At 44.9% G+C, this 19019-nt stretch overlaps 8 protein-coding genes across 12 annotated transcripts; 5 read left to right on the plus strand and 3 right to left on the minus strand.

Annotated features, from left to right (window-relative positions):
• Positions 1–40: 40 nt before the first annotated feature.
• On the minus strand, positions 41–2980 carry LOC6507758 (sorting nexin lst-4). The gene is made up of 3 exons (XM_001956252.4): positions 1823–2980; positions 732–1384; positions 41–673 (listed from the first exon to the last, which is right to left on the minus strand). Exons 1-3 carry the CDS (start codon positions 2555–2557, stop codon positions 382–384), a joined length of 1680 nt encoding a protein of 559 aa, XP_001956288.1. The 5' UTR covers positions 2558–2980; the 3' UTR covers positions 41–381.
• Positions 2981–3109: 129 nt separating this feature from the next.
• On the plus strand, positions 3110–5882 carry LOC6507301 (integumentary mucin C.1). 3 transcript variants are annotated; one of them, XM_001956251.4, is made up of 3 exons: positions 3110–3222; positions 3330–3501; positions 3993–5882. In XM_001956251.4, exons 2-3 carry the CDS (start codon positions 3429–3431, stop codon positions 4439–4441), a joined length of 522 nt encoding a protein of 173 aa, XP_001956287.1. In that variant the 5' UTR covers positions 3110–3222; positions 3330–3428; the 3' UTR covers positions 4442–5882. The 3 variants fall into 3 exon arrangements, with proteins under 3 accessions (XP_001956287.1, XP_044570574.1, XP_044570575.1); XM_044714639.1 differs by having other exon boundaries at positions 3117–3218; XM_044714640.1 differs by having other exon boundaries at positions 3118–3222; positions 3336–3501.
• A 50-nt stretch (positions 5883–5932) lies between these two features.
• On the minus strand, positions 5933–7196 carry LOC6507757 (nucleolin). The gene has a single exon (XM_001956250.4). It carries the CDS (start codon positions 7095–7097, stop codon positions 5985–5987), a length of 1113 nt encoding a protein of 370 aa, XP_001956286.1. The 5' UTR covers positions 7098–7196; the 3' UTR covers positions 5933–5984.
• Positions 7197–7200: 4 nt separating this feature from the next.
• On the plus strand, positions 7201–8354 carry LOC6507302. The gene is made up of 2 exons (XM_001956249.4): positions 7201–7340; positions 7401–8354. The coding sequence occupies exons 1-2, from the start codon at positions 7256–7258 to the stop codon at positions 8324–8326; spliced, it is 1011 nt and encodes a 336-aa protein (XP_001956285.1). The 5' UTR covers positions 7201–7255; the 3' UTR covers positions 8327–8354.
• On the minus strand, positions 8272–11108 carry LOC6507756 (nibrin). Its single transcript, XM_001956248.4, has 4 exons — positions 10996–11108; positions 10123–10932; positions 8495–10068; positions 8272–8438 (listed from the first exon to the last, which is right to left on the minus strand). The coding sequence occupies exons 1-4, from the start codon at positions 11012–11014 to the stop codon at positions 8352–8354; spliced, it is 2490 nt and encodes an 829-aa protein (XP_001956284.3). The 5' UTR covers positions 11015–11108; the 3' UTR covers positions 8272–8351.
• A 181-nt stretch (positions 11109–11289) lies between these two features.
• Positions 11290–14553, plus strand: LOC6507303 (integrator complex subunit 7). The gene is made up of 2 exons (XM_001956247.4): positions 11290–12896; positions 12954–14553. Exons 1-2 carry the CDS (start codon positions 11427–11429, stop codon positions 14484–14486), a joined length of 3003 nt encoding a protein of 1000 aa, XP_001956283.1. The 5' UTR covers positions 11290–11426; the 3' UTR covers positions 14487–14553.
• A 527-nt stretch (positions 14554–15080) lies between these two features.
• Positions 15081–17442, plus strand: LOC6507304 (N-alpha-acetyltransferase 60). Of its 3 annotated transcripts, XM_001956246.4 has the most exons (6): positions 15081–15343; positions 15543–15660; positions 15804–15968; positions 16032–16252; positions 16380–16490; positions 16589–17442. In XM_001956246.4, exons 1-6 carry the CDS (start codon positions 15327–15329, stop codon positions 16719–16721), a joined length of 765 nt encoding a protein of 254 aa, XP_001956282.1. In that variant the 5' UTR covers positions 15081–15326; the 3' UTR covers positions 16722–17442. The 3 variants fall into 3 exon arrangements, with proteins under 3 accessions (XP_001956282.1, XP_014765141.1, XP_014765140.1); XM_014909655.3 differs by having other exon boundaries at positions 15804–16252; XM_014909654.3 differs by having other exon boundaries at positions 15804–16184.
• Positions 17443–17599: 157 nt separating this feature from the next.
• LOC6507305 (ATP synthase subunit b, mitochondrial) lies at positions 17600–19013 on the plus strand. The gene is made up of 3 exons (XM_001956245.4): positions 17600–17750; positions 18082–18416; positions 18526–19013. Exons 1-3 carry the CDS (start codon positions 17723–17725, stop codon positions 18898–18900), a joined length of 738 nt encoding a protein of 245 aa, XP_001956281.1. The 5' UTR covers positions 17600–17722; the 3' UTR covers positions 18901–19013.
• The last annotated feature ends 6 nt before the right edge of the window (positions 19014–19019 follow it).

Consider the following 19019-nt stretch of genomic DNA (forward strand, 5'->3'; position numbering starts at 1 on the left):
CAGTCAGTGTGCGTGGAGAGTAATGGCGCAAGTATCTCAATTGCTTTTGTATAAATATAATTATATTTGATTTTCAAGTTCAGTGTATAATAGGCATATAAACGTTAATTTCTGTATAAATACGCAACTTTTTACTTACAAACAACATTATTGAATATTTTTTTTTTTTGCTTTGTTTTTGTTTTGAAATGGTCAGTTAAAACCACACTTAAAGTAAGAGTTCCTCCTAAAGCATTTGAAATGCGCGCGTGCGAATGTTTTCATCTATATCAGTGTACCATTTAGTATCTGTGGAAGTGTGTGCCTGTGTGGTTGTTGGTTTCTTTGTTTCTCCCTTCATCATCTTTGTGCTCCCTGCCGATGCTCCAGTCATAGGTCAATCTACTCAATCTGACGAGCCGCCTCCTGCAGACGCGCCACCACGCCCTGGTAGAACTTAATCTGCTCGTTAATAAAGGTCTTCAGGGTCTGCTTCAGATGGGTGTCGCGCTCGCTTTTAAAGTGCGTTAGCTCCGCCATTACGGTGTAGGTGACGACGTCTGTGCGCCGGTTGACGTCCTGCAGCTGGGGATTGCTCATCTTGCCCTCGTCGTGGGAGCGCTGGCAGTCCTTGCGCTTCTGAATGGCGCCCTTGTGCGTCGAAAAGATGTCCGGAAAGCAGTTCAAAACGCCCCTAAAATGCAATACAAAGATTGTTAATCAAGAACTAGTAGTTTAAATAATAAACTGACCTGTAAATGTGCAGACGATCGGAGAGTGGGATCCAGTCGTGTTTCGCCTGATCGCCGAACGTCTGTCCAATACCGATAAAGATGCCTCCGATGCGACCAACGCTTTCGGAGAGTGGGATGCCGTTCCGGGTGGGTGCTCGCCTCTCGTCGATGGCCAATGCCTTCGCCATGTCCGAGAGCCCATCACCGATGCGCTGGAATTCTTTTTTGCTCTGCGCCAGCGACCGCTTGGCCATGTCATTGGAAATGTTGTTTAGATTGCGCACTGCAGCGTCCATGCTGTGGATGAACTGTATGCCGGTCTCCAGCGGTGTCTCAATTACGGAGGGCAGTATATGCCTGTCCGGTGGAAAGATGGCCAGGCAGTAGTTCACCCCCATGTAGGGATCCCTTTCCGCCTTGCGCTTGCCCGACTTCCATATCTTTTCGTCTCGACACGTTAGGAAATGGTGCCACACCTCGCACTTCGACATAACGGGGTGACGGCACACCCAGTCGACGAACTCCTGCAACTGGACACGTCGATGCTCCACGAACTGCTCCTCATATCGACCGGAGATCTGCTTGTCGGGTAGCGGTGGCACCGGGATCAGGGCGAACTTGTCCACCAGCCGCTCGTGCAACCAGTCGAAGTGTTTATAGCGACGCGACACCTAATGAAAGGGAAAACCAGATTAGATATGAGTAATTAATTATGGAATGTGTCACGGAAAGAGGAGCGAGAATAGGGGCGCTGTGGTCAGGTTGCGAGGCACTCCAGAAGCAGAAACAATCCGACGCAGGCCATTGCCCAACAAAGAACAAAGGTAGCCAAGAGGCTTCTGTTAGTTCTCTTTATGGTTCAATAAAAAGAAAAGAAATTAACTTTTTGTACGATTATTGCGCATAATTAGGTTATTTTTTTGGAAAAATAGATATTCTGGAGGTTTTCTGGCAGAATGAAGCCGAAGCCCAACTCACCCTTGACAGAGGGTAGCGAAAAACAAGGCACAAATTATCAACACAGAAATGGAATCAACACAGCAACGAATTACGAGGGGGAGCTTTATCGTATTGTGTTGTTAATCACGGCGATAGCGGAGCGAACTTACGGATATGTTGTTGAAACTAGGCGTCAGCTGGTAGGCAATAAACGTCTTCATCCCCTTGAATTTGGACTCCTTCTTGGGACTGGCCACAACCACGGAGTAGGGAGATTGGTTTTTCGTCCACTGGTAGATGGTATCTTCAACCTGTGTGATGTACGCCAGTTCGCTTTCTGGAATCTTCTCCGTCGTGTTGGATAGCCCAAGTATATATGAGTCAGAGCTCTTGGCGAACATGCCCTTTTTCACCGTTCCGGAGCCACCAGCTCCTGTGCCAGCCGCAGAAGCCAAAGATTGGGTGTCATCGTTTGGCGGTCCTGGCAGCGATTTGTGGTCATAGTCCCCGATTCGAGCTGACGTCGCACCGGCTGCCGCTGGTGCCTTTTGCGCTCCCTGGCCAATCTCTGAGTATGTGTCGTTGTCATCACTCCAGTCATCGTCATCGTCCCAATCCTCAGCCGTTTGGTCATAGCGTGGCGGTGGGGAAGTGGCAAAAGGATCAGGAACCTGGGGTACTGCTGCAGCTCCACTGGAGTTCAGCTTCTGGGCCTCGGCGGCGGACAGGACCTCAACGTAGGCTGCGGGAAACAGTCCAATCTGACCGCGGGCGTTTTTACCCTCCCACCATCCCTCGCCAACGTCACTGCGCGTCACCGAGAGAACCTCGCCCGTGACGATCGACAACTCGGAGGAGCCCGGCTCGCCGCTGAAGTCGTACATAGCCCGTACGTACGAGGTCATCTTTCTAGCTTCTTTCCACTTCCTGTGCTGCTCTGCTTAGCTCCTTTGCGAATTTTCCGATCCCTTAAACAGGGGGGCCATAAAAACGAAGTGGAAAATAAGTCTGCCCTCAAAATCTGAATCACCAATTGGGTGCAGTGTGGCCAACTGCTATCAAATAGGCGTTAGCCAGATTTCTGTCTGGATTTAATCCGTTACTTTCAGCTGTTCGATGTTTATTTAAATTTTTTTGAGGGATTACTTATTTGTTTTTTTAATATTGTATTATTAATTCTGTAAAAATGCATTGTATCCATTGATTTAGTACGTTAGACAGAAAAGATTGGCAATTGTATTTCGAATATGCAACGGTGATTCGCCTATAATTTTAATACCTTACTTTCTGAGACTTTTGTGCTTATAAAATCTGAATAAACCAAGAGTAAAATAATCCTATTTTTATTAAATCAGTATAGTTTATTTACTTTTTAAATCCTTTTTAAAATGAAATGATTTGCAAGCCAGGGCTGGCGAGTCCATAACGGAATAAAAACACGGCACAGCTGTCAGGCGATGTATCGGGATTCCGTAAAATAGTCGAGTTGGCAGGGCCCTGCAAAGTGCATAAAAAAATCTGTCGTGTCGAAGATTATTCATTCTTCAATTGCGCGTTGCTTTAATTGTGGGTGAGGAAAAACAAGAGCTCGTCTCTCAAGTCAATTGTGCAATACTGCAGGTCAATAGAATTTGCCGCAATATAATAATCTTCACTTTGGTATCATTTTTTACGCAGCAACAGCAGCCATAACACGTCGCACGCAAATCTCGCAGATACTTCATCTCTGGGAAATAAACAATATATATACATAAATATATATATATTCCGGGCATAATGAATCGGCAGGCGAAATTCCTTATCTTGTGTCTGTTTGTGGGTCTCTTCTCCGCCAATTTGTGCGACGATGGTAAGAATTACATTGATTTGCAAAGAACATTCAATTATGTCCACTCACACGACTGTGTGTGTCCGTGTGGCATAGCATTATAGCTGTATGCGTTTGGGGCTTTTTTTTTTTTTAAATGCCAAACCCGTGGGGTAAATAATCGAATCGAATATCAGTACCTGGCCAATTTATTCATTTTTTATTTGGGCCAATGTGCTAGCGGACAAAGAAGAAAATTTTATAATCGAAATCCTGAAAGTGCTCTCCTGAGCTCATACCCTTTGTATGCACTTTTAAAAGGAGGCTATCCATACATTTAATCGAATATATTTATCTTCAACTCTCTATTTGCTTCGGTGATGTCATGGCAGAGTAAATTATGTGCTTAAGACTGAAAGATAATTCAACAAACGGAAGGGCTCATCAATCCAGAGGGCTGTCCTTTTTCCTACCATTTATGTGGAAATTGATTAGTTGGCTGACACAATTTCTGTTTATCACAATTTTTCCAGTCACCACAACAACAACTACCGAAGGTACTACTATTCCGGTAACGGTTCCCGACGATAAGAACACCACGACACCGGCCACCACCACAACATCCTCAACCACTCCGGCAACCACTGTTCCAACGACAACGCCTACCACCACAAAGCCTACAACCACTCCAACTACCACGACCACGACCACTACCACGACCACTACCACGGAGAAGACGACCACTGTGCCCACAACTCCAACCACCACAACAACAACTACAACTCCAGCTCCAAATTCGACGACTACCACACCACCGCCGCACACATCCACGACTCCAGCGCCGGAGCCTGTGCCGTGCCGCAGATTCGATGGATCTTCCTTCGTTGGAGGCATTGTGCTGACCCTTGGTATGCTGGCCATCGGATTGGTCGCCTACAAATTCTACAAGGCTCACAACGACCGCAACTACCACACCCTTTGAGCCGCTACCGCGTTCACATCGGCCTTTAACGCGGCAGCCGGAGCGGCGGCGGCTGCAGCGGCCGGCAACAGTACCGGAGGAACGGATCCAGATGTAGATGGGGATGCGGAACGAGTGCGGTTTGTGCAGCCGTCCATTCCGTTGCGCTCACCGCCGGCACAGCCGCCTCCGCCGCCGCCATCATCCGCCAACTACAGCATCTCTGGCTCGAAATCAAACTCAAAATCGGGTAGTGGCAATGATGGCGGCGCCCGAGACCGGCTGCTGCACACGTAATTTACACACTATTACAATATTATTACTATCCAAAGAGCCCCCAATCTTTCTAAATAACTTCCCGATAACCTTGACAGCTAAAAATATAGGAGCAGGCTCATGATTCATCTTACATTTCTTATCAGCTGCACATTAAATGAACTTGAATGTTTTTTATGAAACAAAAATATGCGAGGATATATCGTTTTTTTTTGTCTTATACATATATAAATCGCAAACACCAGTTTATCAGAAACTTGAGCGGATGTTAACGCCTTATAGCTTTTAAAAAACAAAATGATCCAAGGGCGATTGAGAACAGAGAAATGTGACATTATCCAAGAGAACCGAGAACCGAGAACGGAGAACCGATGGGCGCGAGGAGACCGAACAAATAACAGCAAATATGTGAGACTGCTTGATAGCGAGAAGTGAATGGAACAGAATTGGAAACAGCATATGAATAATAATATAGTTATGTGGTGAATGGCTGCTGTTTCCCAAATTCATTGAGAGCTACGAATGGAAAAATATATAAATTTTTATTGTATTTACACTATTTTGAATAACTAAACAAAAAAAAAAAAAACTCAATTCATTATAGGAAATAAGGATAATTACTACCTAAACGAATACGAGCTAAACAAACGGAATCGCGTTTCTATATTGTCATCATTGTATGCATTTTTATAATATTATCCCCCTATTTTGCGTCGCCCACTTATCGATTCTCCTTTGACCCGCACGGGGCTGGCTTGTGGTATTGCTGCAAACAAAAAAATCAATAAAGCGAGACACGATGCACAGCAACAGGATAAGCTATTCATTCGTTTGTATGAAATTTAAATATAGATGGAGAGCTGTGCTAACCCCCACGTTAAATACTTGCATACGAGAAAATGTTGAATATTTTGTACTAGGATTGAAACTAAACATATGAATAACCCTTATTCTACCCGCTTACTGTTGGATAAATACACCTTTGAAGCTACAAATCGAACACAACCCGTCAAGTTTACGAACATGAACTCGGTGCACATGAAAATCTCATAAATATATAAGCTAAAATAACCAGTCTATGTATATCCAGTAAATCACTCAGCCGGCTTGCTAAAAAAAATATATATATATATAAATATATCTATGTCTGTATATCGTGTACGATAATAAATATTTTAAAAATTAAGATATCTCTTTCGAAACAAATCTTAACTAGTCAGAAAACGGAATTTCATATTTGTTTTTAAACGTAGGAGTCTTTATTAAAATTAGGGAACATTAATTATTGCTATTCTGCGCTTAGTTTTTTCATTTTTTTCGGTGTGTTTATTTTTTTATTATCTCCGCCATCAGCCTTGCGTTTCGGATTGCCTATCCGCTTCGACTGGGTGTTCTTTTTATTGGGGGACTCCCCTTTTTCTGTTTCTAATTTCTTAGTATCTGTTTCCTTTTTCTTTTGCGGAGACTTCCCATTCTTCGTTTTTTGTTTAAGTTTATCTTTCGGCTTCCGCTTGTTTGCAGTGTTAAAGCGGAGAATGAGTTCCGTGCCCGAAAGGCTCAACTTCTTTTTAATGGCCGAGCGTGCATCGTGTGAGGTTGGCAAGGTTACGGTCGCCGCACTGAACTCCCTGAACTTGCCCTTACCGGGTCGTATTTGAATGTCAACTGCGTCGGTGAACAGTTGGCGCACTTGCGCCACGGAACTTGTCTTCGGAAGGTTTGTAATAACAATGGATGTGGTGAAGGTTCCCTTCTTCTGCAGCAGTTTCGTAGCGCGCTTCATTCGCGACTTGGTGCGCTTGTTCTCCTCCGAAAGTTGCTTCTTCGACACAAGTTCGTTGACAAAATCATCGGACTCGGTTTTTGGCAGAGAGACGAATAAGCCCTTGAACTTGGGATCATTTTGGATGGACGATTTAATGTCCTCGTAGGCTTTGTCACGGTTCTCGGGGGTTTCGAAGTCGACCAGACAGAAACGGGCATGTTTCTGGCGCGGTTTCGTTGACTTCACCACCAAAGGATGAAGTGCCTTAACCTTCTTGTTGAACTCCTCAACATCCAGCGGTAGTTTTTGAGGGAAACGAACATATAGACGGGTGCCTTTCAACTGTTCGTATTTGGCATGAATCTTTTCGTCAATCCGCTCTTCTCTGCTCTTGGGAGCAGCGTTTTCCGGTGCTTCCTCGCCGGAATCGTCGTCGGAGTCCGTATCCGTAGAACTGGCTGCCAAATCCAACTCGTCCTCAGTGTCCTCTTCTTGAAGTTCGCCCTCCTCCTCCACTCCAGATGCATTGGAGTCCTCTCCCTGAAGTTCCTCCTCCTCCTCCACTCCAGATGCATCGGAGTCCTCAGCCTGCAGCTGGTCTTCCTCTGAGTCGCTTTCCACCTGTTTTTTCTTCATAATTTATAATTAAATGTTGAATGTTTTTAATTCTTCTTCGCACGTGTAGCGCTAGTGTGACCTTAGAGTTTTAAGACATTAATCCTAAAAAATCAACAGCTGGTAATGATGTGCTCAGCAAGTGGACACTCCTATTATTATTTACATTTTGATTCAGCATGGCTCAGGATCTGTGTTTTTGGAATGATTTTGAATTAAAAAAACCTCCGCTGGTGACGATTGAAGTGGAGAACACAGGTTTCGGTATGTTTGAATACATGAAAATAAAACTTTCGTTCCACTACTCATATTTTCCGTTCACAGCCAAAAATGTCTTTGTGGCTATCAACAAGTTCCTGCAACAGATGGGCGGCCAGGACTTTGATGAAACAGCAGCATTGATTGGACGGTTAATGACGCGCCGTAAGAATTCCTTCCGGAATATGCCTGGATTTCGAGCCATCTGTAAACTAAACTCCGCTCTGTGCCGCCTACTACGTTTGGATTTGTGCCGAGATCTGGAGCAGTTTCGAGGATCCCTGCCGGATGTCTACGTTGAGGATACCGAAGGAGCTCTGCCAACCAAAAGCAGCTTTGAGTTCATCCTTGTCAGATTATTGGCATTTTATTATTTGCATAAACGCATCGCGGAGTGTTGCCTTTCGGCAGCCTCCTATTTCACCAAACTGCTGAGGAGCAACTTCTTTATGGACTTTACCACGCTGCTGATTGCTGCAATCGCAAAAATCAAAAAACTGAGTGCTGATCAGGCTACTCAGAGTGCGCAGCTATACAACAAATTAAGACAACATCGCAACAGTTTTCCGGAGGTAAAGAACCACAAGTTTTTGCCTGATAATCAGGAATTGCCAGAGAATCTGGAACCTATGAAAAGCCTAAAAAGTGAAGCTAAGGAAGAAAAACCCCAGTCCGTTCTCCTGAAGCCCAAAGAAGTGGTAACCCGCGTTCAAAAGTCAAAATCCGATGTTGGTATGGTTATTGCTCGGAAAGAGACCTCCAAGCCAAGTTTCAATGAAGCTGCTCTGGCCACAGTGGAGGATGCCCAAAGATTTATTGCCCGGGAAACTAAGGCAAGGAAGCAGAATCCACTGCCGGAGGACTGCTTTACAGGAAAGATTTCCAAGCACGAGTGGCTGGCCGCCCAAAAACTGTTTCATCAAAAACTGTCCAAGGATCCTGCTAAAGCTTTGAGTTTATTTCGTAAATTTGTTGTTAGCAAAATTAAATAAATAAGTGAACGTCAATAATAATAACTTAGACACAGGTCACAATTCCGTCTGCCAACTGGAGTCGTTTCAGGGGCGCAATCTGTACTGGGCCACGGGACTGCACATTGGAAGCCTACAAGAGTTACAATTTTGTTACTCCCCTTATGAAAATAGAAACCACTTACGCACCTTTACAAACTTCTTGAAGTTCTTGTGGTTGGCATATTTGCTTTCAGAATGCTGAAGTGTACCATCCACCTCCTCTTGGGAGTGATTAGAAATATTGAGGCTACACATTTTCACCTGAATGCTATCCTTCATAGAAATTTCCCACTTCAAGTTGGCTGTGGTGTCATTTTCATCTTCATCTGGATCGTCTTTGATAGATTTCTCAAGTTTAACTTCGAGATTTTCGCCTCCATCCATGCTGGCATTCGCCTCTGTCTTGATGGTCTGATGCAGCCTGCTGCCCGACAACCATCCACTCACGTCCACTTTTCTAGGCGCCTCCTTTCGTTGTGGCACGACATACTTCGACACTGTCTTGTTTTCTATTTTTGAAGGGAATGGTTCAGTGAGTACCGAATCCTGATTTACTTCATTTACTAAGCTAAAGTTAAAAGAGCCATCATTGGAATCGTTTTTAGCCTCCGCCTCTTGATTCTTCTTTTTCTTTTTGCTGCCAGCAAAATTAAAGAGATTTTCGCCGTCATCGCTGTCACTTTCATTTAAGGGTTCCAGACGTAGACGCTTACGAGGTTGAGTTTGCGACTGGAGATGTGATTGCGAACTCGTAGGCTGGGTGCCCTGCGTTTGCGACTTTTCTAAAAAGTTTACAACACTTATTCTGGACCGGGTATTAGGCTTCGACACAAGTTTTCCTAGATTGGTGGATTGTGTCGGCTCTTCAGAAGACTTACTAAATGTAAACAGCTCGTCATCATCTTGATCCGAAGCTACTGTGAGAACTGTTTTGGATTTGGACTTAGCTTTTGTATTCTGTGATGGTTCATTAGTTATATTCTTCATTTCTAGAACTGCGGCTGTTTTTTCAGGCAATTTTTTTGTTACATTTACAGCTTCGGTGTTGGTTTTCAGGCGAGACGAAGATCGAGTGGGAGTTTCCCTCTTCTTTTCGACCTCTTTTCCTTTCTCTGGAGCATGAGAATCTTCTTCATCCGAAACGTCAACGTTTACTGGTCTTTTTTTATTTGTCAAGTTCCTTTTTTTTGGAGCAGGAAAATCTTCTTCATCCGAAGAGTCTACATATACTGGCCTGTTTACCTTGGTCGATGTCCTTTTTGGAGCTGGCAGTGGTGGTTTTGCGGGTTCTTCATCAGAGGAATCAATCATTACAGGATCTTTGTTTTGAATCTTTGGTTCTTCTTGAGTAATCGATCTGGCTCGTTTGACATTAACTTCCACCTCTTCATCCGAAGATTTCGAAATTGTGGCATGACATCGTTTTGCCTTTAATCTCTTTTCACTTTGAGCCTCCGACTCATCCAATTCATAGGCAACTGACTCTGGCACTACTAGTTCCGATGTAAATGTAGGGATCGATTGACGCTCGCTTCGTTCTGTGTTGGGTGCCAGGATAGAGGAGTTAAATGCGAGCGAGGAAGTCATAGACTCCGTGGTAGGCATGGAGTCATTGGCTAGTTTGTGTAGCGGATTGCAAAATTCTGCAATGGAGCAATGGATCAAAGCCATTCCGATCTCATACTCCTGGATAATCCTCAGTCCAGCCTGCTCTAGTGTTTCTACATGAAAAAAATAGATATAAAATGAGTCCCATATGAGTTATTGTTACCCACCTATAACAAAATTTACGGATTCTGTGGACTGAGACTGTGTTGACGGCACGTACTGGACAACTATCACATTCTTTCTGGTTAAAAATGTTTTGCGCACCCCATTGTTTAAATCCTTGCAGGCGGCTCCAGCTTTTTGCACGACTGATCCATAGGTTTCTATGTGTTTGCGATGCATAAAGATGAACGTTTTCCCAGCAAAGAGTCGGGTGCGCTCGGGCCTCCATCTTACATCTAAGTTGGGCGGCTGGTAGTCCTCAGGCTGGGGCCATCCTTCCTTTACGTGAATACGTTGCGCCGCCTGCAACATATTTCGCCAGTAGCCGACCGTAACTATAGGCTTGTTCTCCAACATTGCGTGCAACAGCTTCACAGTAACTGAAGCCCCATTCATGGTAAGATGTGAACATTCTTCCGTCCAGGCAGATGTTACAGCTCCCCCTAAAGGCGTCAGCAGCTTCGTCAGTTCCTGAACCTCATCTGGGCCCAAAGAGGAAGTAGTGGTTGCAATCTTCAGCTGGGTTACTTTCCAAATACTTGTTGTGCCGCCAAATCGCACCCTTACTCCCACAGGTATAGGAACCAATTTTTTAGGAGCTACTTTCTTCGCTTCATTAGTGTTTCCGGAGAAAATATAGGTGCCATATCGGGAGCCTTGATCCTCAATATTGAGGGTAGCATCTCCTTCACCCGACAGGTGGAATTTAACATGAGTACGACTGACACTGAGATCCTCCTTGATAATTAAATCTGTGTACTGGCGACCAACGGTGTAAACTGATTTATTGGGCAACAACACGAACTTTTCATTATCTGTGGGCCATAGAGCGTAGTTCAATGATGGAAGTATCCAATAATATTATTTATAAAACTTGCCTTTTGTTAGGACGAACATAATTTAAATAAAATCACGAAATTATAAACATATAGTATTTCAAGATGACCGTAGACAAGGCGGGCACATCCAGTTAAAAAAATACTAATCTCGAATAGATGGAGGTTTTGTTATCGATAGTTTCTATGATAGTGATTTTGTTTCGGGTCTATAAATAATAAGCATATTTAATTAATGAGAGGAACTATTTCATTAAGGAAATTTTCGGAAAATTTAACGAAAATTTGTTGGTTTAAATAAACCAGTTATTTTTCGAAATTGTTAAATTATCGATAGGTATCCCGTCATAGCCCGATTGAAAGAGTAAGAAGAAGATTTCTGTCAGCCGGTTTGTTTACAATTATTGTTGGGGATAAAATTAAAAAAATAACTGAATTATTATTAATTAATGTGAGTGGAAACACCATCAAAAATGGCACATCTAACCGGCACAAGAGTTAGCACCTTCAACGAGTGCTTCCTGAATGAAAATGAGCACGATTCCAATGCGGTGCTCATGGAACTGGACAAAGGATTGCGGAGCGCCAAGCAGGGTATCCAGTGCGAGGCGATCGTCCGCTTTCCACGCCTTTTCGAGAAGTACCCGTTCCCAATTCTGATCAACTCTTCGTTCATCAAGCTCGCTGAATTTTTTGTGAGCGGATCGAATCTTCTGCGCTTCTGGGTTTTGAGAGTCTGCCAGCAGAGCGAGAATCATCTTGACAAGATCCTTAACATTGACAACTTTGTGAGGCGCATCTTCATGGTAATGCACTCGAACGATCCTGTGGCTCGAGCTCTACTCTTGCGGACTCTGGGCGCAGTTTCACGTGTTATTCCCGAGAAGCAACAGGTTCACCACGCCATTCGAAGAGCCCTAGATAGCCACGATACTGTCGAGGTAGAGGCTGCGATTTACGCCAGCAGTTGCTTTGCCGCTCAATCAAGCTCATTTGCTATCAGTATGTGCGCCAAGATCTCCGACATGATCGAGTCCTTGCAGGTGCCCGTTCCGATGAAGCTACTTCTCATCCCTGTGCTGCGGCACATGCATCACGATGCCAACACGGCAGCCTTAGTCAGCAAATTATGCATGGACCTACTGCCCAAATATCCGGCTCAGAGCTTTGTTGTAGCCATTATAGATACTTTAACGCAGCTATCTTCTCGGACGCTGGTGGGAGTTCCTGGGCAACTGGAGGTTCTGCTGGATTTTATGCAGGATCTAAGGACTCCAGTACGAATTCAAGTTCTAAGATCCTTTAACGAACTAGCCGGAAAACAAAGCGTTCACGCCTGGCCCAAACCAGCCATTGAAGCGCTAATCGGAAGATTTGGGTCCTGCACCAATTCCCAGGAGCAGTTTCTTTTCCTTTCAATTTTGTTGAAGCTAAGCGAGTGCCCTTTAACCTGCCAGCAGCTGCTTAGCGAGCATCGAGGGGCGCTCCTTCGGCTGTGCATTCAGTGCATTAGCAAGTTGGATGATTACACCACAGCCACGCAGGCCATGGCTGTTCTATCGGTGCTAGTGGCTTATGGGCTAAAAAAACAAGCGAACACCAATGAAGTTGAGGATATCCTTCATATAGTCAATCTTCATATGGAGGGTCTGCTGTTAAGTACAGCTCGCCGGGCAGAGTGTACACGGGATCTGCGCAGGGTGCTCACTTACGGCATCAGAATCACCCAAGCGAATGCTGAATTTGGAACATCGTTCATTGAAATTGTTACCAATACCTTGGGAGATAAGGTAGTCTACCCGCCAGCTAATGCCGAGCTTATTTGCGAGGCTTTGGTGGGTCTTTGTGAACACTTTCAGTTGAGGAAGTATGCCTTTTCCACAACAGAAGGCCTAGTGGTCGATGAGAATGCCATGGATATAGATGAATTGCCGTCGCCAAAGGTATAAATATTTTATTAAATCTTTTAAAAATCTAATCTTTATTCAATTATTATTAAGGTGAATCCCATGTTGGCTCGACTACCGCTCATCTTGCACAAGCTGAACACCATTATTGACCAGGAAAACTGCGATCAGCTGCGAACTGTGGAGATTCTCAGTGCTCTGGTTTTTCAAACCACGATGGGCTGCTATCTTCCACAAAAAGTGGTCCAGTGCTTTGAAAAGTGCTTGGGCAGACTTAACTGCTGGACGCTATACAGGATCGCACGCACTGCAAGTCGGTATGGCCACCACTATGTGGCTGCCCACATTTACACAAAAGTTTCCCAGATCGTAATCAGCGATCATATGCACTACTTTTTGCTGGCGCTCTCCCAGATCTCCCAAGCGGAGTGCATTTTAAACTACGGAATCGATTATGCTCAAATGAGAGAAAATTATGCACCCAAAGCTGCTCCAGAACCAGTAATGCCACTGATGAAGCGACTAGAGGCAGCTAGCAATCTTTACCAGCAGGCACTAGCTAGCTTGAGAGCATGTTCGTCGCCACAGCACCCGTGCACCTTCCAGCTGGAGTATCTGAAGATTCGAGCACAGTTTCTGCAAACTCTTCATCTGGCGGTTACCGTGAAGAATGCCCAAGTGATTGTTCCACCTCCGGCCATAGCTGGGAGCCTGGCTCAGAACTCTCGGGATTACCTGCAAAAGTTTGGCCATGTTACAAACCAATTGCGCAAACTGGTCAAAGCTCTAAAAGCCTGCGAGGAAACTTACGCCAGGCTCTACAAATCTTCATTTGATGCCGACCATGTTACTTTGGAGTTCTTAGAGGTTGCAGAGTTTCAATGCGCTCTGTTCGCCCACATAATCGAATCAATTTGCTATGCCACACCTCCAGAACCACCGGTTTTTCTAACCACAGGAGATCATCCGGAAACTCGCTATTTCGCGGCCAGTTGCCAGCGAATGGAACAAATGCAAAAGAACTTGCCACAGGAACCGGCTAACGCTAAAACAATAAGCAACCGGCACCTCGATGTCATTATAGCACAGATTGAGATAATTACCAAGACACCTCTGTGTCTGCCTCGTTACTTCTTCCAGATCCTACAGTCGACGCAGATTAAGTTATCCGTAAGTCCTCAGCCTAGAAGCGCCACCGAGCCCGTAAATGTGCAATCTGGCAGTAATCTCGTGATCAAGGTGGAAGGAGTTCTCCAACATTTTAGCAAACAGAAAAAGCACTTCAGACGCGTTGAGTCGGTGCAGCTAAGTCTTACCTCGCAGCTTATTACACCTCCGCCAAGATCTGCCCAGGAGCTACCGAAGTCGGGAGCAAACGATACCGTAACGCTCAACCAGATTGTAAAGCCGCAGCGCGATTTCCTTTCTGGCAGCTTCCTGCTACCCATTTCCAGTGGCGGGCACTTCCAGGTTACCCTGGAGACATTTGTGGTGGATGAGAACGGAATCACCTGGTGCACTGGGCCCAAGTCGTCGATGATGGTACGGGTCTTGGAAGATCCCGCAAAACAAACGGCTCCTGCCCCGAGTACCTCGCAAGCGGTTGGGCAAACGAGGAGGTTTTAAACCATTTTTAAGTTAGGCTAACATATTTGTAATAAAAGATGGAACTCATTAAAATATTCAATTTAAATTTGTATTTTAAACTTTGCCGCTCATTGTCGATAGCTATAGGTCGTGAAATAGGGCAGATATATTTTCCAGTGTTGAAAAAATCTTTTTGGCTTATCCATAAGTTACCAACACTGTTTCCACCACATCACTAGTTTAATTTTTTTTTTAATAATATTGGAATTTGTTTTAATTGCTCGTACATAATAACATCAGAATCGGGGCAACCGTATACTGGCTTGGGTGGATATTATCACCACCTTTGGCAAGGATACTTGGAAAGCCGGAGACCCATCAAGTCCCTCACACAAAATAGAGAACAAGCAAAGTAACTTGAGTTTATGAGCGAGGATGATTTCGAGGGCCGATGCGTTTTGTGACCATCGGACACCAGCAACGGCATGCAAGACGAGCGGAGCAGCGTTGTAACGGATTCCCGGATGCTTTCCCACAGGCACTAGACCATCACGACATCATTTCAGATCAGATCCAGAGCAAGTGGTTCCGTTCCCCTCGCTTCCCTCCGAATCCAAAATCTTCGCCCTCGGAGACGAATGTAAAATTTAATTAAAACCAATTGAGAGCACACCCGAAAACACGCACCAAACTCAACTATACACCCGGAGGGCTCCGCTTGACAAGATTCCGCACTTAACCTGTTCGGGCGGTGGTGGTGGCTACGGCAACGGCAACGGCAGCGGCAGCGTCAGCGGCAAAGGAGACTGTGGTGCAATAAATGGACATAATTGGTCTAATTGGACAGAGAAGCAGCAGCCGCAGCAGTGGGACAATAGGATGGCACAATTCACGCTGTGAGTATCTGTTTGTTATCGCTGCACCACGCCGCAAAGTGGAACGGCCTGGAATTCCGTAGAGTCTGCCGTCAATGGAGCTTTGTTTATCTATTGGCGCGACGCTTCGGATTATGCAAGTGAAATCAGTAAACCACTAACACAATGATCATGAACATTACCATTCGTTTTCGGCACTTTGTAATGGCGGCTCAATTAGCTACAATAAACACAGTGCGCCGCCCAGCGACAGTACGCGAGTGGACTGCGATCACGTACCACTGTGCTCCATAAACGATGTCCAGCTCCGCTTTCTGGTACCCGATGACCTGACAGAGGTGAGTGGGCTGTCGATTAGCCGGAAAGATACAGCCGTGCTCTGTCCGTATCGTATTGATGAAGAAAACTAAAACTTAATTGATCACCAGAGCACGGCTGGACTTAACAGATTGCAATCTCTATCTACCAAATTTCCTTGCAGGTGCGGCAACTGTGCCAAGAATGGTTTCCAATCGACTATCCACTATCATGGTACGAGGATATTACCTCTAGCACGCGCTTCTTTGCGCTGGCAGCTGTTTATAATCTGGCCATAATTGGTTTAATCGTTGCCGAAATCAAACCGTATCGAAATGTTAATAAGGAGGTAATAGCCAATATGAGTGATAGTGATGAGTTGTACACCAGGCTGAGCGGTTTTCCCATGCAGGACAAGGGCATCCTGCCGGACTCGATGGGTCGCACCGCTGACGTTGGCTATATTCTGTCGCTGGGTGTGCATCGCTCGCATCGGAGGAACGGGATTGGGTCGCTGTTGCTGGACGCGCTAATGAACCACCTGACGACGGCTGAGCGGCATTCGGTAAAGGCCATCTTCCTGCACACGCTGACCACCAACCAACCTGCCATATTTTTCTACGAGAAGAGAAGGTATCTGCTGACCCCACGGGGATGAACTAGCATAGCTTTTTCTTTAATCGTGTTGTCTTTCACACATAACCTTTAACAATGTTGCGTGCGTTGAACCTATTAACTTCTGCTCCCTTTTACTTTCCAGATTTACGCTGCACTCTTTCCTGCCCTATTACTACAATATTCGGGGCAAGGGCAAGGATGGTTTCACCTATGTGAACTATATAAACGGCGGCCACCCGCCCTGGACACTATTATATCCTTTTCAAAAATGCCTATCATGGGCTGCTTTGTTTATATTTATTTTTTTGATTTCTCTGCACTTTTGGTTGCCCTCTTAACTCTCTACTGCACAGATCACATCAAGCACTACGCTTCCAAGGTGCGGCACACGAGCAGCCTGTGCGCGTGGGTGGCCGGTCGGGTTCAGCAGGTTGTACGCTGGTTCTACCATAAGCTGTTGACGCGTTTCAATTTCATCGATTGAACTAGGGACCGTTGCACAACCGGAAATCCTCCACTTCCTTTCGAGTCTATAACGATAGCAGTGTTCGCATTATGTCATTCTGTTACACATCTACATATATATATATACATATGTATACACGCACCCACTCAGACACACCTTCATTATAAATGTTAGGCAACATCCGCAGAATCATTACGTTTTTATACAAAATGCGGAGAGAGAAAAGATCTAGCAAAGAACAACAACAAAATGATAAGTTGAAAGTTGTAAAATAATTCGATAAGTGTATTATTACGTTTAAAATGATATCTATCTGTTCACTGCTGTAAATAGTCATATGTTTTGTTTGAAATGCCGAGTGATTTTGAATTTTTTATTTTGATTTTCTATTGAATGCGTGTGTATCCTTTTTTATGTACGTTTTAAGTTCCACGCACAAGACAGTCATTTAGTTTAGCGACAACCTACAACAAAGATGCTCATGCTTTAATGCCTAATTTATGAAATCTGCACGCAAATAGCTTTGAACTGAGAACGAATACATGTTATATGAAAGCCAGTTACAGAAAACCCCGACCTAAAACATAAAACCTTTTTAAAACACCTCTGTTCGCTGTTTCTATAGTATTTTGTAAAAGTATTTTAATGCATATTGTTTCACAGCTAAATTTGATTATTTTAGGCACAATTTATCTAGCAAATTGTAATATTTTTTAATAAAAACTTGTAAAGTTAAAAACTGTTGTTTTTACATGTTTAAAAGTGTTAACGGATAGTTCTGTTATTTGGAGGGCCAGGGCCTCTTATATATTTCATATTATAAATTAAAATTAAAAATAAAGCTCAAGTTTGGCGCTACAAACTTAAACTTTGGTAAGTGTTGTAAAACACTACTTTCTATCTGTCACATTCAGTCGGTCTGGTAGCCCTGGTATCACTTGTCATTCGTAGATTACTATTGTGAACTGTTGATACGGGGGCAATTTAGTAGCATAAATTCGTCGCAACTGCCTGGAAAAATGTTCTCGAGAGCCGCTCTTCTCACAGGTAAGCTTAAAAACTATTGAAAAAACTGCAAATCGACTGCTGCTTGCACCAAGTGTTCCACTGGTGCTTGCAATTGCGGTTCGCGACGCCCGTAAAAATTGTTACGGCATTGCAAAGTCGTGGGACATCGTGGTTTATGTAATCACCCACCGTATACGTCAAAAAGGCATAATTTTTGCAAATCCAAACAAAACAGCTAAAGGACATCTGAATGTGGTAGTTTTTTAAGTGCAGAAACATGGATATACCAAAGCGCGGCTGAGATATTCCCAAACATCTTCCGGCAGTGCCAAATATTGAAAAATACTAATCGAGGTTTTTGCATTTGCAGCCCAGCGCCCCTTGACCGTGGCCGCCACCCGGTCGGCAGCTGCTGCTGCCGCTCAGCCCGCCGGTGGTGCCGTCGAACGCCGCCAGCGTCCAGAGCACCCTGGCAAGGTCCGCCTGGGCTTCATTCCTGAGGAGTGGTTCCAGTTCTTCTACAACAAGACCGGTGTCACCGGACCCTACACTTTCGGCGTGGGTCTGATCACCTACTTGTGCTCCAAGGAAATCTACGTCATGGAGCACGAATACTACAGCGGTCTGTCTCTTGGCATCATGGCTGTTATCGCCGTCAAGAAACTCGGCCCAGTGATCGCCAAGTGGGCTGATGGCGAAATCGATGTAAGTACTAGATTACAATGAAGACTTCCAAATCCAGCTTCCCATTGTGGTTTTATGCTTTTTATATTTCCAATAAGTTCGAGAAGCTAATATGATTTCCAATTTGCAGAAAATCGAGGCTGAGTGGAAGGAAGGACGCGAGGCCGAGCTGAAGGTGCTGTCCGATGCCATCGAGGCCGAGAAGAAGGAGCAGTGGCGCGCTGATGGTGCCCTGCTGCTCATGGAGGCCAAGAAGGAGAACATTGCCTTGCAGCTGGAGGCCGCTTTCCGTGAGCGTGCCATGAACGTCTACTCTGAGGTGAAGCGCCGCTTGGACTACCAGGTGGAGTGCCGCCACGTCGAGCGCCGTTTGAACCAGAAGCACATGGTCAACTGGATCACCACCAACGTGCTGGCCAGCATCTCGCCCCAGCAGGAGAAGGAGACCCTCAACAAGTGCATCGCTGACCTGAGTGCTCTGGCCCTGCGTGTCAAGTCCGCTTAAACGACTCGAGTTTTAGTTGTTAAATTGTAAATTAAAACCCATTCGAGACGCAGCCAACCATATGGAATATGCCCGCAAGATGATAAATCGATCCAATATATCTTTGAACAATCTGTGTC

Source organism: Drosophila ananassae, chromosome 2R, assembly GCF_017639315.1.
Source record: "Drosophila ananassae strain 14024-0371.13 chromosome 2R, ASM1763931v2, whole genome shotgun sequence".
NCBI lineage: Eukaryota > Metazoa > Arthropoda > Insecta > Diptera > Drosophilidae > Drosophila > Drosophila ananassae.